Source organism: Anser brachyrhynchus (assembly GCF_964034855.1).
Source record: "Anser brachyrhynchus genome assembly, chromosome: 11".
Lineage (NCBI taxonomy): Eukaryota > Metazoa > Chordata > Aves > Anseriformes > Anatidae > Anser > Anser brachyrhynchus.
In genome coordinates this window covers 13,232,119-13,246,950 of record NC_137706.1, presented here as the reverse complement: position 1 = coordinate 13,246,950, position 14,832 = coordinate 13,232,119, and the positions used below count along the sequence as shown (strand labels likewise).

The 14,832-nt window shown below is 39.8% G+C and overlaps 1 protein-coding gene across 11 annotated transcripts in view; it reads right to left on the bottom strand.

Annotated features, from left to right (window-relative positions):
* The window catches only part of TMC3 (transmembrane channel like 3), a 283,418-nt gene that overhangs the window by 12,823 nt on the left and 255,763 nt on the right, over positions 1 to 14,832 (bottom strand). For 5 of the 11 annotated variants that reach the window (XM_080607203.1, XM_080607201.1, XM_080607206.1 and 2 more), the window contains 9 exons: positions 12,781 to 12,921; positions 11,548 to 11,725; positions 9,130 to 9,316; positions 7,800 to 7,943; positions 6,627 to 6,702; positions 3,392 to 3,473; positions 2,589 to 2,695; positions 1,477 to 1,575; positions 1,242 to 1,384 (listed from right to left, as the gene is read on the bottom strand). In XM_080607203.1, the coding sequence (XP_080463329.1) occupies positions 1,242 to 1,384; positions 1,477 to 1,575; positions 2,589 to 2,695; positions 3,392 to 3,473; positions 6,627 to 6,702; positions 7,800 to 7,943; positions 9,130 to 9,239 (761 nt within the window). In that variant the 5' untranslated portion in view covers positions 9,240 to 9,316; positions 11,548 to 11,725; positions 12,781 to 12,921. Of the gene's footprint in view, positions 1 to 1,241; positions 1,385 to 1,476; positions 1,576 to 2,588; positions 2,696 to 3,391; positions 3,476 to 3,554; positions 3,619 to 6,626; positions 6,703 to 7,799; positions 7,944 to 9,129; positions 9,317 to 11,375; positions 11,495 to 11,547; positions 11,726 to 12,470; positions 12,580 to 12,780; positions 12,922 to 14,832 lie in introns of those variants that run through there. The other 6 variants (XM_080607199.1, XM_080607202.1, XM_080607204.1 and 3 more) reach the window with 6 other exon arrangements.

Here is a 14,832-nt window from a genome sequence, read left to right as displayed (position 1 = left end):
GACTCAGGGTGGAAGTGCAGTTTGGTATTTACATTCTTTATAGTTAATAAAAAAAAAAAAAGCAAACCTATCTCACTAGAGCTGTGAGCTAAAAGGGTTTTAAGATCTCCAGGTAGGATCCAGCTAGAAAATGCTGTAACATATCATCACAATTAATGTGATTATGAGCCAGTCTGGCAAAACTAATGATCATGCAGAAGATCTGCTTGTTTTTGTTTTGTGTGTGTTTGTTGTTGTTTTGTTTTCATCCTCAAAATATATGTTATTGTCAAATAGAAGCCCAGTGCAATTTTACTGAGTTTGGGAAAAAGAAAAAAACACAACATCTACTTGTCACAGTCAAGAATGCAGAATATTGCAAACTCTAAGAAATGAAATGAAGATTAATAGCTTATGAAAGAAAGGGCATCTAAAAGGACAGTGTTAAAAGGACTACAATAATCTGGCAAGCAAGAAGTCAGTGGGCTAAATCAGAAGGAGAAAAGCTAATCTGCAGGAACTGCAGATGTGTAAATCAGTGTCAAGCGTATCAGTGACCCCGGCACAAACTAGCAGCTAGAATAAAAATAAATGAAAAGGGATCAGTTTTGAAACAGAGAGGTATTATAGGCAACACTAAAAATCACCCTGGACCGCACTGTGCCAGATAAATGGGTATCCAGAAGGGAGGAGAAAGTGAATTGAGAGGATAGAGTGACCTTGCCCTTCTGTAGGCACTGCACATTCCTGGATTTATGGCCAGCACTTAGTCTTGCTCTCTTCTAACTCTTGGCCCTTAAACAGCAAAGGAATTAAGCTCATGTTTGAATGGGATACCACATACCAGCTGAAATGATGCAAAGGATATTACATCTATGAGAGCATTTTTATATTTGTGTTTCAGTAGATGGGAATAATAATGCTTGAAAGCATTACACGTAAAATCTAAATTTCTGTCATAGCAATATTGAAACCAGTAAAGAGAAAAAGAGGAAAATTTCCAGGAGAGTCAGACCTAACTCTATACAAACATAAACCACACGGATCTTCTGTGCTGCCCTCCTTTTATAGACTGGGAAACCGAAGAGGGAGAAGAGATCAACAGCAAGATAAAGAGCACGCTATAATTAAAACCAGTCTGCCACCCTGCTATTAGCAGGTTAATAGAGCCATGCAGGATAAAGGCAGAGGAAATGGGATAAATACACCATTAACTGCCAGAACATGTAAGCTTATGAACAGCAACAAACGGGAAATCTTACTTCTTTAAGAGAATGATGAAGCTGTAAGCAAACACTGCCATTCCCACGAGGAAGTAGGCGAGGGGCAGCCGGTATCCTGCTTTCCCGATCTTCCTGTCCCGACCATAGTAACCGTAAAACAGAACGGAGTACTGGAGGTAGCCCTGCAGAGAGCAGGGTCGGTAAGTAAGGTCAGTAAATAATGGCTACAACCAAACAGCGAGGGGTTTAAAATAAAGAGTGGATTTAGCCTTGCCCCCAGTGACCAGATGGTGTCCAGATCTTGAGCAGAGGCGATGCGCTCCTTGGGAATGGTCTTGCTGACTGTGCTGCCGAAGGGCGCTCCGGCCAGCAGCTGGGAAAAGAGAGACAAAGTCTCAAAAACTATGTGAGCCCCTCCGACCCTCAAAGGCCTGCCCCCCATTTGGTATATCAGATAGCGAGGGCTTTGGTCACCCTGCCCCAGCTAGCAATTCCACGAGAAATCCTGCATTCATTTTCCGCTAAACCAGATTTTTTTTGGCCATCTGTGGTCTACCTATGAGGTAATTTAGTGCTCTGCAGACATCTTCTAAATGGCTGAAAAATGAAAAGAGAGGTCAAGTGAAATCATTAACAATACATATTTAAAATGGACAAATATAGTTCATTTCAATTTAAGCATTTTAAAACTAAATATAACAATATTTGATCTCAAAATAGGACTTTAAAATTAAATCCACTTTTACTTACAAAATCAAAAAAATGAAAATGAATCTTTTCCATTTCAATTTACTTTTTTTTCTTTTTTTTTTTTTGTGCTTTGGGGGTGCTTTTCTCTTTTACCATCTTCACCAATGTGAAGAAAAATGAGACACTGACATGTTTCTGGTGACATTATTGAAACACAGGTTCGGTGGGGCAAGATAACATTTATTAATTATTTAACAAAGTTAATAAATAGCCTTATTTGTATGCAAGACCTAAACAAAGTTATGTCTGTTCAGACTTCTAGAAAATGCCTTCTAATGGACAATAAACCGGAGCCTGGACGCAAATGTTATGTTTTTCTGCCTGTAAATGACATTAGCAGGACCTGAGTGTACTCCACACCAGCTGCAGCTTTTAGGATTTGATTCTTCATTTTAGTAATCGGATACAAACATATTCTATAAAAGCATTAGTACCATGTTGACAAAATATAATCTCTAACACTAATAGCAAAATTCTCTTATCCTTTGGCAGAAAAAAACCCTCTTAACAGTGGAATTTATTTTAAATAATTTATTTTAAATTGATGTATGCCTTTAAGTGTGGCATTTGTTTAATTCAGAAAGGGAAGTGCAACAAGTAAGCATTTTTCTGCAAATATTAACCATACGTTCTTACCTCTGGTAAGACTACAAATGCTCCCGTCATTATGGTAAGTACAATATTGATTCCAAATAGCCATCTCAAGAAGATGAAATAAGAGGCAACTCCAGACCCAAAATGACCTTAAACCACAGAAAATAGTTATCTGAGCTACACAGTATATAAAAGCTCATATCATTTATTCACGAAGTATTACTTGAAGACCAAAGAAAACCATGCCGCATTCACGCAGTGCAAACAGCAAGGTCGTGAATATGTTAGCATGTCAATGTGGAGAACACAATTCCGACACAAACTCTGTTGGAGAAGTCTGATAATTACCAGCAGCATTTACACAAGAAGCTGCCACACTGGGTGACATCATGCAGCCATTTCCTTTGCTGCAGAAGCACAGAGCTATGTCCCAGCTCACTGGGAGGATGCTAAGCACTGCCCTAATCCATGTCAATGACACTGACACCGGGGCTGGCGAGGCAGGTTGTATGCCACACGTGGTCCTGGGCACATCTGGGCTTGGCCCAAGGATGCTGCCCCATGGACTGCAATAAGCTATGCCCAAAGCTTGCTGCTCTTTAAGAACCACAATGGGACAGAACTGATTTTATTTTTTAAAGCTACCCCACACTAAGGTCATAAATGAGAACTGTGCAGTGTCTGAGGCAAAGCAGAAAAAAGGAAAGCTCTAAATGAAAACTGTGTTGCTGCTCAAAGTTTATGTTTAACACTTCCTCCCAAGTACTACTTAATTCAGTAAACCCAAAAGTAAATCATTTCAGCAAGTGCTTTACTGTTAAATCCCGTTAAATCTTTATACTTACTCTCAATTTTTTTTATTCTCATTTCCCAAGGAATAAAGATGACCACAAAATTATATGCAAGTCGAAGAAACTTCCTCCAAAGCTGAGGAAAAAAAAAAAACACAAAGAAATTTGACAATTTTGGATGGAAAAGAAAAAAAATCCATCAGAGCACTTTGCTCACCTCTCTTTTATCTGGTACCACAAGAAATACTGCAACTATTAATTGCTGTGGTCTCAGAGCATGTCTGTGGGGTTGCGATGGACAAAGCAAACCACGGTGAGTTTTAGAAACACGCAAAATGTGAGAAGGCACAGGAGCCCTTGACCTTGTTTACTATCAAATCCTAACAAATATGAGGGATTTATAAACCTCTGTGGGTACAGCCAGTAGCCATCAACCTGCACCTTTAACACACAAGGGCCAGGCATACAGAAGCTGATGGGCGCTGTTCCCCATCGCTGCCCCTTTGGGCTGGGGCTGTGGAGGGAGATGCTGGGGGAAGCAGCTCTCACTCTGCCTGTGCCCATCACCCCCTTCTCCAGCCTGCCAGATGGGGTTTGGTTGCAAGATGCCTGGAAGAGCATCACAAGATGACTCCATGGCATATGCCTTTAGGGTAAGAAGTTGCAAAGATGTATAACTAGACCTGAGAGTCAAAAACAAAACAAAACAAAACACAACCAAGATCCTTAAGAGGAATTCTACAGGTCCTCTAGATTGACTAAGCCAATACAAATCAGTCTCCATATACTTTATGAGGGAATCCCACTGCACTAAACATAATAAATTGAATTTCTAGGGCAAACAAATGAACGTACAACAAATTTCAAATTTGAAGAGAAGTGGGACACCAGTTTTTCTTAGAGGACAAATAAGCTTTTCATAATTCAACAGCAGTAAATTCAACAACTATACTCTCATCTCTGCACATTGCAATTGGCACCTACAGAAGAACTGTGCTTATGCTTTGTACAATCCTTATTCAATCTCTATATTTTGGCATGCTCAAAGCAAAGCATCTTCCTGTACACAGTGGGATGTGCACTTAGGAAAAGAAAAGATCTGCATGAGCAAAACTGAGCGTAGACTTTGATTTGTTGAATTAGAGCTATAACATGACAGTATCAATAGAAAAATAACATTTGTATATCTTATTCATTATAAAGTACATTTCACAGTACAGCTAAATATTTAAAAAACTGTATTTTAGTCAGCAGCAGTGTCAATACTGTATCATGAAATCTCATCTCCTTAAACCAAAGAGAAGTAAATCACATTTTAATTACTGAATGTATCATCAATCTTTTTGGCCAAAGTTAATTAATTTTTATGGTGATGTGAGTATTTTTATTGCATGAACTGGAACTATTTTAATTAAAGAAATTGTAGATGTTGTGAGTTGCATGGGAATTGCTAGGATTGCTACTTTCATTTGAAAACAGGATTCACAAGGCTGAGACCGGAATCAAGTAGCTTGCACCAGTTATGTTGCAGTTTTATAAAGTACACAAAGATGTCCATGTAGTTAAAATTATAATTAGATAACCATCATCTCTTTTTCTACCTATTACATACCTGAATAAAAAAGAAAGGATAATTATACCGTTATAATCCAGAGTATGGATATCAGCAGTAAATGTAAATGTAAAGAAAAAAATAAATGGGAAAATGAACTGAAAAACAAAACGCCTTCAGTGCCAATGTCAAAACAGTAATAAGTAGTTTAGCTTCAATTTTTATAAATACCATCAGGAATGGCTTGTCCAGTTATGAACAGTGTGTATTTTGCCAATTTTACAAGCTAATTTAAAAATGGATACACTTAACAGCTTCAGTTACCTTCAGACTGTTGATGACATCTTACAGGTTGATGCAAACATTTTGTTTTTAGCTCAAACATTAAATTCGTATTCTGATGATCTAGTGCTTGTTTTTACTGTGGTGCATTTTTGGTCACCACACTATTTTCTAAGAATACACTTCCAGTTTAATAAACAATTCAGCTCATTCTGTTATACTTATTATTATTAATAACTTAGCCCTGAAATAAAGGCTATATTCTTTAATTTGTGCCAGAAAAAAGAATATCCTACGCATAATAAGTGGTGCTAATTAACTTCTGAATTATATCTCTATGCAGAATATCTTCAAGCAAAAGCATGCAGTAGACGCAAATAAATTAGATACAGGCTTGAATCATTGTGAACTCTTAAGATGAAATCTTGATTTTGTTATAGAAACGGGAATAAGAACAAGAAGGGAGCACAGTACCTGATTTACCAACACATACTGCAGACCCTTAGCATGTCTCTTTCTAGTTAACATCCTACTTCCACTGAAGTCCAAGGTATGAAACAGTATTTAACAGCATCTTACTTCCACTGCATTTGCCATACACAAAAAGGCAGAACAAGAAAAGATGAGACTTTCCTCCCTCAAAAAGTAGTAGTTTTAACTTTTGCTGTGTGCCACCATAACAGAAAACAAGCTACATGCAGCCTTTCACTTGTTCACACAAATAATATACATGGTGTTCTATCTTACTGTTACAACCCTTACTTTTAGAATTAAGATGAATTACATCATTAAAAGTCTACTCATTATGATGACACAAATATTCTTGACTGCTTAGATGACTAAAGACCTCTTCTCTGGTCGTTGCATATTAAGGACAAATTCCTATGTGTTATTAATTTCCAGCAATTAGGGCCAGGGTCTATTTTTAGTGTTATAAATAGATTTGCTAAGATTAGATTCAAATTATTTGAGTATTATGCAAGCAAAAGCCTTCTTTGACAATGTATTTACAATAAGCTACTGTAGGATTGTCTTCCAAAATAAAAGCTAGACACATTTTTCATACTAAACCATTGAACTGTGGCCCCACAGTCTGCTGAAATTGCTCTTCAGAGAATACTGACATTGTATTGTTGGTATCCCATTCCCATCACCCCCTCTGGCAGACATCAATATTCATATATTATTTGAGAAGGAAGCTTATCCTGCGTTAATAGGAGATCCATCCCTCACACATTAAATGAGTGTAATTACTAAATGTAATTACTAAATTCACAATTGGAAAAAAAAAAAAGGAAAAAAGAAAAAAGAAGCTTTTAACTCCTTTTTCCTCCCTCTACAGAGTTCTTGAGATAGAGATTGGGACAGCACAGAAAACATACACTCCTGTGAATAAAAACTTCAGATGACTATAGGTATAGAGAGGAGCTGTAATTTAAGAAGCAGCAGACATACCTCTGCACCAGCAGCTTGGTAGCCTCTTGTTCTAGTGAGCCTCCCTTCATACTTCAGCACAATCTCCTTTGCCTGTCTGCAGAAGAAGGTGGAATCTTGTTTTACATTGATGCCATTACTCTGAGCCCCTAGCTCTGCACAGGCAGCAACTAGTAAAGTGCTCTGAAACATTGTCATGGACTATGTCACACCGTAAAATCCTTAACCAGGGAAAGCTTTTTTTCTTTTCATACTGAAGTTTTTACTACCACTTTAAAACCACTGAGAGCTTTGTCTGAGAAAACTTGACATTAAAAACTTTTACTGCAGGGAGAGCGCTCTCTCCCTCTCTCTCTCTCTCTCTCTCTCTCTCTCTCTCTCTCTCTCTCTCTCTCTCGTGTGTGTGTGTGTGTGTGTGTGTGTGTGTGTTTCTCCCATGTCCTTTTAATTCAAATCTTTCTTAAAGCAGCACAACCGAAATGACTAAAATAAGACAACTGTCCTGACAGCATGTTTAACCGTATGTGAATACATAAGAATATGGTATAGAGCTCTTTCAAGATGCAAATAGATTCATATCCGATCCTAAAGCTGCTTATCCTTGATCTTTAACTTCAGGAGAAGGTGGATGAGGACCACAGGAAACTCATCAACACAGAAGTCATGTAGGAGCAGGGAGACATCAAGTCGCTATTCTGTGTAACAGAGAAAAATCACTTTGTTTCCAAAATTAAGCAAGGATCCTATTGCTGCTGGGACTTCCTCAGGACTACAATGCCATCCTCGCATCAGACAGTGTTTTAAGAGAAAGAGGCCTGATGAACAGGAAAAAGAGCAAGTCCCAAGTAGACCATACTGTGAAAGACCTAACACAGTTTAACTGAAAGAGTTGGACACCCACCTTTTGCATTGCAAATATGGCAGTGTTAATATAACTATTGAGATCTTAAGCTGTGAAACATCATGACTACACCAAATGTGCCTACCAGCATGCATTACTTACCGCCATTTACAATGTATTACCTTAAGATTACAACCAGCTCTCAGGTCTCATCAGAGCGTACTCACACCGTGCTTTCCTAGCCGCTCTTAATCATTTCTGGGCTCGTTCCCTTTCAGCTTACACTGGAAAACTGCAGCTGGAAACACGGTCACAGTCAGTAAGCCTGAGAGCTTCTGTGCAAACACCGTTACCTGAGCGCCCGCAGCTTCTGCCTCATCGGCCACGGCCTGCAGCGGATGTTGGACATGATCTCCTTCTGGTACTGAATGTTCTGAAAGATCTGCTCGGGGTCATGGTTGTCAGCCTTATCCTCACTGATATCCTCATCTGAGTTGCTGACGGTCCAGCACACACCCCACGAGAGAAAAAACAAGACAAATTATTACCCTCCAGATCCCCAAACTGTTGATTTGTACAGCACCCAATCTGTGGGAGCAATACGACAGCAATAAGCTAGGGAACTTGAATGACCTTCTTGTTTTTAGGGTTGATGAATAATTCGGATGATTTCCCCATCTCTAGGACGTGCCTCTTCCTCCCCACCACCTGCTACTCAGTCATAACTCATCCGTGCTCCCCAGCAGGAATTCCAGTCTTTGCTCTCCCAGCCTTTCCAGCCATACAGCTTTTACATCAGGCTAGCAAGACATTCTGTATATTTTTCTGGAACAAAGTGCAGTCTAAACATTTCCAGCAAGAGCACTTAACATTCATTTGCTTGCCATGCGGTGTTGGCCTTTTACTTTGATGGTAATAATGAAGAAGTTTTTCTTTGTTAAGATGAGGGGAAGAAATGCTAAGAAATTCTTGCCCTTTGCGCCTGTTCTCTGCTGGGAGGACAGGAGTGTAAGACCCCAGCACACCAAGAATTACATATTCCTGTAAAAAAAATTGTGTGTTCCAATGCAGATTTCTGTGAATGATTATTAAATCATCTTTTCTGATGCTGTCACCACATTTGCTAAGCTACAGCTCTCTCATCCCATTTTAAACAGGCTATTGTACCTGACAGCAGCAATATTCACTCTTGCAGGGACTCACGGCTAAAAACCTGTTGCCACGATTTCCCCTTGCATGATGTGAACAGAACTGAACACTTTTGAATTACTTTGAAATAAATCAACCTAAACGCTTTCTTGTAACAGCATTCAAAGGATATACGTGGTCAGATTGCTGGTCCATTGATCCACAGTCCTCACCCTGACCTTCGGTCACAGTGGATATTCAAGGGAAATTATAATACACCGGAAAAGTATAGAGAGATTTATTACCCTGCTATACCCTGAACTCACTGGAGTTATGCTGAAGATGTTTATGATGCAGTATGAAATATTACTTTTATGAGAAGAAAAAAAGAAGAAAAGAGGTTTAAAGTACATCTAAAAATAGAGAGAGGAGTGATTTTTCTCATGCTCCTTTTCACGTTACTACACTCTGCCTAAATGAAAGGCAAAAGACAAGACCCCACATTTCTGCTCAGTAAGGAATATTTGCACTTCAGGAGAGAGCAGGATGCCTTACCTGTGGGGTGGCTCCTGGTACGTGTAGATGCTGGCGTGCCGCTTCACTGTCTGGTACTTTTTGCAGGACTTTGCAGTTTTTACTGCAGCAGCACCTGGAGCTGCTGCCATGGTGGGAGCTGCCGCCAGCACCAGGTGAAACTCTGCCACACTAGACGAAAGCCTTCAGCTCACTGGTCAGCTGTCTCCTAAGCAGGCAAACGTTATTAAGTAGAGAGCAGCGAGGGAGTGCCGAGCCCTGATCAGAGGATTGCTGCCTGCGCCTGGTGCTCCTGCAGTGGCAGGACCTGAAGCCTGGCAGTGCGTGCATGCCTTAAAGCGGCAGCACACAGCAGCCAGGGTGCTTTTAAATGAACTTCCTAGAAGTGAGGTAGGGAACAGGATCCAAGGGTGGGCCAGCTGCAGTCCTTAAAGCAGAGCCAAGTTTCCCTTGTGACGGATGAGGTGATCCCTCAAAGTGCCACCCCACCAAACCAGGCTGAATCACGCTGGGTGATGTTTGCAATGACCGCGCTGGAAAGACTGTCAGCATTGCTTCGTGTGTTTGAGAGAAAGTTCTTGCTCGTGTAAAGCAGGAATTGTTTGTATTTTGGTCTTTGCTGACAGACAAAAATGTGATGGCATTTTCCCACAGGACTACCAAGGGGATAGCCCTGCCACAATGCAAGAGCTGCTGCCCTCCTGGGCCCTGGCCCCACCTTGCAGCGTGACCTGCACTCACTGGCCCTGGATTTATGACTTCTCTTTTGGAGGCATCAAAATACCTGCCATTCAGACAAGTACATGTTACCAAGCAATTCACTCTTTCTCAAAACTTGTAGTATCTTAGTTATTTTCAATTCCATTAACTACTGTAACTTTTTCACCATTTACTTTAAGCATCTTCTCAGATTATCAATATTAATAATTATTCCTAGAGCTTAAACACAGGAAAATATTGTCATCTGATGTTCATTTCCCATTTCTTCAGCTCTACTACTTAACTAATTTTATTACAAAATTAATTTCATAGATACTAAATGCACACCTAACATGAAGTCACTTTAAAAGTCAACGAATGGATCAGTGATGGCAGTTTAAGGACCTGTATTAAGTAACTACTATCTTTCTCTCACTTTATTCAAGTCCTGGGGCCAGTTCTTGCATTTTTATGCCTCGCTTCCCACCAACAAATACAGAATATTTCTGCATTTCACAGGAATAGCATGCAATTTATCACAAATTTTGAGGTACTCTGTGTCTATCATATGATGATTATGTATTATTCACAGTAATGCACTTCATTAACAGTCATTGTGGGCATAAACTTCCTAAAGTTCCTATAGTCAACTCCAACACCACCTCTCCACGGTACTGGTATTGGATTGTCAGGACAGAATAGACTGCTCCAAGTTTTGTTGGGACCAGCAACTTGCCACATCGTCAAGTGAATTTCCAGGGCCTTTCTCCATCATAAAAGTTACAGGTATTTTAGGTCATGTTATTAAAACAGAGCAAAATGGGCCAAAAAACCACCTTTGTTATTAGATTCTATGGACATAATTTGTTGCTCAGAACTTGGGAGGAAAGGGATGAGTTTACAGAGAGTTTTCACTTGTTCCTAACTTGGTGTTTCTCTCTGTAATAACTCTGTGCACAATGTGGCAAAGGTTTCGGTTGCATAAATCAATGGTCTGTTGTAGTTAACTTTTATTTGCAGCCTCTGACAAGAAAGAACATTAAGTTCTCTCTGCTACATTTCCTGTAGAGACACGCACAGACTGCTTTTCCCCTTTGCCCTGAGCTAATCAAAAATACTGCCACTAGCTGAGAAATCCTACTTTTCCATTATTATGGTTCAGTCCATTGTACTATACTTATTTAGCTAAATAATTAAGGGACTAAAAAGTCACAAGCCTCATTACCACACAAGTATCTCTCAGACCATAAATAATGAGGCTTGTGAAGCCCAGAGCTCCAGGTGCATCTTGTTTGAAGCCTCACCAGAAATCTGGGACTTCCATTAGCACAAAGGGGCAGAGCCACAGAATAGCTCCAGAAATGCCCCACCGAGAGCTCAGTGAAAGCAGGCACCTGTATTCTGCATCACTCCTTTAATTCCTCCTTTTGTCACATGTGCATGGCTTCTAAACATAGTTAAAAACGTTGGTGGAAACATCACTTAGCCATGTTCTATTTACTCTGTAGATTTTTCTCTGAACTCAACTCACTCATCCCAACCACATTCTGGGCATCTTCTGTACACACCTCCTTCGGCAGCAATGGAGACTAAAGGGTGTAGGCTCCAGTATTCAGCTTCCCAAGAAGAATGGAGCATAATAATCCTACTTTTTCTGTGCTGTATTTTATTCTTTTCATAGTGAATTCTGTAAAACAAAGGTTGTTAGATCTCTGGCATATCAAGCTACCTGTGCCTTACCTAAATTCCCCAGCCTTGGAATGGCTTTGTTGTTTGGCTTCAAGTTCACAGGCCAGAAGCAGCACCCTAACATCCTCTCTGTGCATCAGACCACCATCAAGTGAAAGCAAGCAGCCAAAAGGAACATGTTTCAGCCCAGAACCATGTCTCCATCAAAAGACTTATCACCACTTTCCAGCTGGAAAAACAAACAGAGGAACTATTCTGGATGCCAGAAAAGCCTTTTAAAGCTTTGATGTTCAGTCAGTACTGCAAACACACCCACATCACCACTTTTGTGACCTGCTGCAAGATATGCTTTCAATTTTATAATCTGAAAGCAATGAAACATCAGTTCAAATATATTTTCTGGGTTGTAGTTAGTTATTTGCTTTGCATTTTGGCCAGTGGTACAGCAATGGGGACCAGATTCTGCCGCTTTGCTCAGAAGAATAAATGCTTCTCTATTCAGGACAGCCTACTAAAATCCATTAGTTTGCTACTTATTCCAGCTATGTTTAGTCATTGCTCTCCTTTAAAAAATTCAAATATTTTCCATATATACGTAATTTCAAACAATGCAGCAACCTAGCATCCACATGGCTGTGTGTCACCCTGTATCATATGGAGAGACTATTCTGGGCCAGAAGAGCAGTGCAGCTTTGTGTCCAGGTAACAAGCCCATTCCATCAGCACTAATTGACTGTTAACATGCCTTTATTTTTTATTGACTAGTGCCAGTTGGTTAATGCTGAAGATCTCTGCATAATCCATTATCAATGTAACAACATGCCCTATGAAACTCAGTGCACCTGAAACTTATTACACATTTAATAAACCAAAACACACCCTTAAAACTGAAGGCTTCAAGCTAATCAAGATGGTGAAACCTAGATAAAACCTGAAGCACCTGACACCTGGTGGTATCTTTACAGTAAGCTGACCTTGCCGCTGTGCTGGTCCTAACAGCCAGGGTATCCAGCTTTAGGTCTTCGTTTTGTGGTTTGCTGCACCACAAACTCCAACAGAAGCAGAATAATCTGATAAAGAGCCCTGAGTAATGTGACAAACATGTAGAAACACTAAACTCATGTTACTGATAGAGGTCTTACTAAGGAAAATTTCCTCCCCCATGGAAAATAGGTTTTAACACTAACATCCCAAATCCCTCAGAGAGCGTGATCTAGACCTCCAAAAACAACAGGAGAAAAACCTGTCCACTTCTCCCTCTATATTACAGGTCCTACTTCTCACCTCTTGCTTGGCTTCCAGATACACCAGTTTTTATTTGAAGAAACGACATGGGAGATTAAGACTTCACATCAATGGCAGTTCCCAGGGATTGCTACATTTCACAGATAAAGCGGTGTCCTTTTATGCGATGGTGGTACAGCACTACCAAAGACATTAAAATGCTAAGATTAATGATTTATATAGATTTAATTAGCTTGTATATCTTAACACATCAACAGGGAACATATTAATTTCCTTTCCCTTTGTTAGAAGAAAGCCCAAAGTATTAAAACAAGGGGACAATTTAAGCCTGACATTTATATGGCTCTAATACTGCCAGTGCTGGAATCACATATGCAATCTGAAGTTACTACCAAACACTAAAAGCACAACGAGCAGCCAGAGACTCATGAATTCAGAGCCCATCTGACAGGAGGATGCAGAGTGCTTTTTAAGAGACAAGAGAAAGCTGGCTTCAAGAGTTTATCCCTGATGTTGGAGGCATCCTCCGTTACCCATGACCTTTGCAATAGCCTCTCTAAAGAACTCTAGGATTCACTCGGATCACAAACAGGGTTCAGGTTTGGCTGTTCAACTCGGCAAGCAGTTTAGCAGCCTGCTTCAATACGCTCTGTCGAATCCAGAAATGTACTGGGGGTTGTTTTACTGTGAATGAATACTACAATGGTTATAGATTTGATTTCAATTGTCATTAAGTGGATGTAAACCAGGATGTTAAACTTTTACTGCAAAATGTATAGTGGCATCTCTCTGTGCATAAAAGCAAGTCTCACGTTTGATGCATAGGCCCATGTTGCATTTTCAAATACTTAGCTGGGGAAAAAGAAACAACACACAAGTGGGTGGACTCTGCACATAGAAAATTGGAGTAATTGGAGCTATCTTCCCCATGCTTGTCCATTCCTATGGAGATTCAGTTTAAATCTCCTCTTTCTTTCAGCATTGCAGTTAAACTTGGACCTTTCCAAAATGATCTTACATGGGAAGGGGACATCCCAATTCTAAGGTGAAAATTCAGAAAAGACTGATGTTTTCAGTGGTGTCTGTAAAAGAAAAAAAAAAAAGTACTACCCCTCCAGATTCTTAAGTATATAAAACAGATGGTGAAAAAAATACTCAGAAACACTGAAGAAAGAAATTTGTGCATCTTTAAGAGAACTAATTATCAGTAGTGCTAAAAAAAAAATCAGCTCTGTAGAATAGTGATAGGTAGTGATGCTGTTCAGCATTCAGGTTTGTGTGAAAACACAAACCCCTCTTAGTTTGAGAACATTTACTTTTAGAGCTGGAAGAGCTACGATCAGAAGACAAGCCAGTTGGACTTCAAAGAAATACGTTCCTTTATCAAATTATAATCTCAGTTCACCTGTTCAGGCCCCAAAGATATTAGAGATGCACAGCTGGATAAAAAAGCAGATATGGGATTTCCTGGGTAATGTTGCCAAAGCCATTGTCTTCATGAACTGAGAGTAAAATTAATCTACTGGACTCTGTTAAATCATCGTCTCCCCATGAGTTTGTTTGGACAGCTTAATTTCATACAGTAGGTTTCACTCTTCAATTTCTGCATGCTCATAACTCTTACTGACATTTATCAGACTTGGATCAAGGGGAATACTCCCACTGCAGTTCAATTTTCTCGTGAATTCACATCCCACATAAAAAATCTTTCATTTAAAAAGCTCCTTATGTAGTTAACTGATCTTACATCATCATAATAGGTATATTTTTATTCATTAGATGATTACCATGACTATTAAAATATACATTTCTGTGACAGTACAAACCACAACAGAATACATCAAATTCAGAAAACCGTCAAGAGCAAAATCAGGGTAATGCTTACACGAGCATTTTAAAGCCTAACGCTGACAGTGGCGAAAGACAAAGGGAGCCACAAGCAGAGCCAAGCACCCGTGGTGGGGCAGACCATGTCCCACCAGCTTTTACAGCTAATGCAACCAAAGCACAAGGCCTGCAGCGCTGCCCTGACGTGCGTGACGCTGCCCTCCAACTTGCAGCTTCCTACTTTCAGGTAGCAAGAAAGTAACT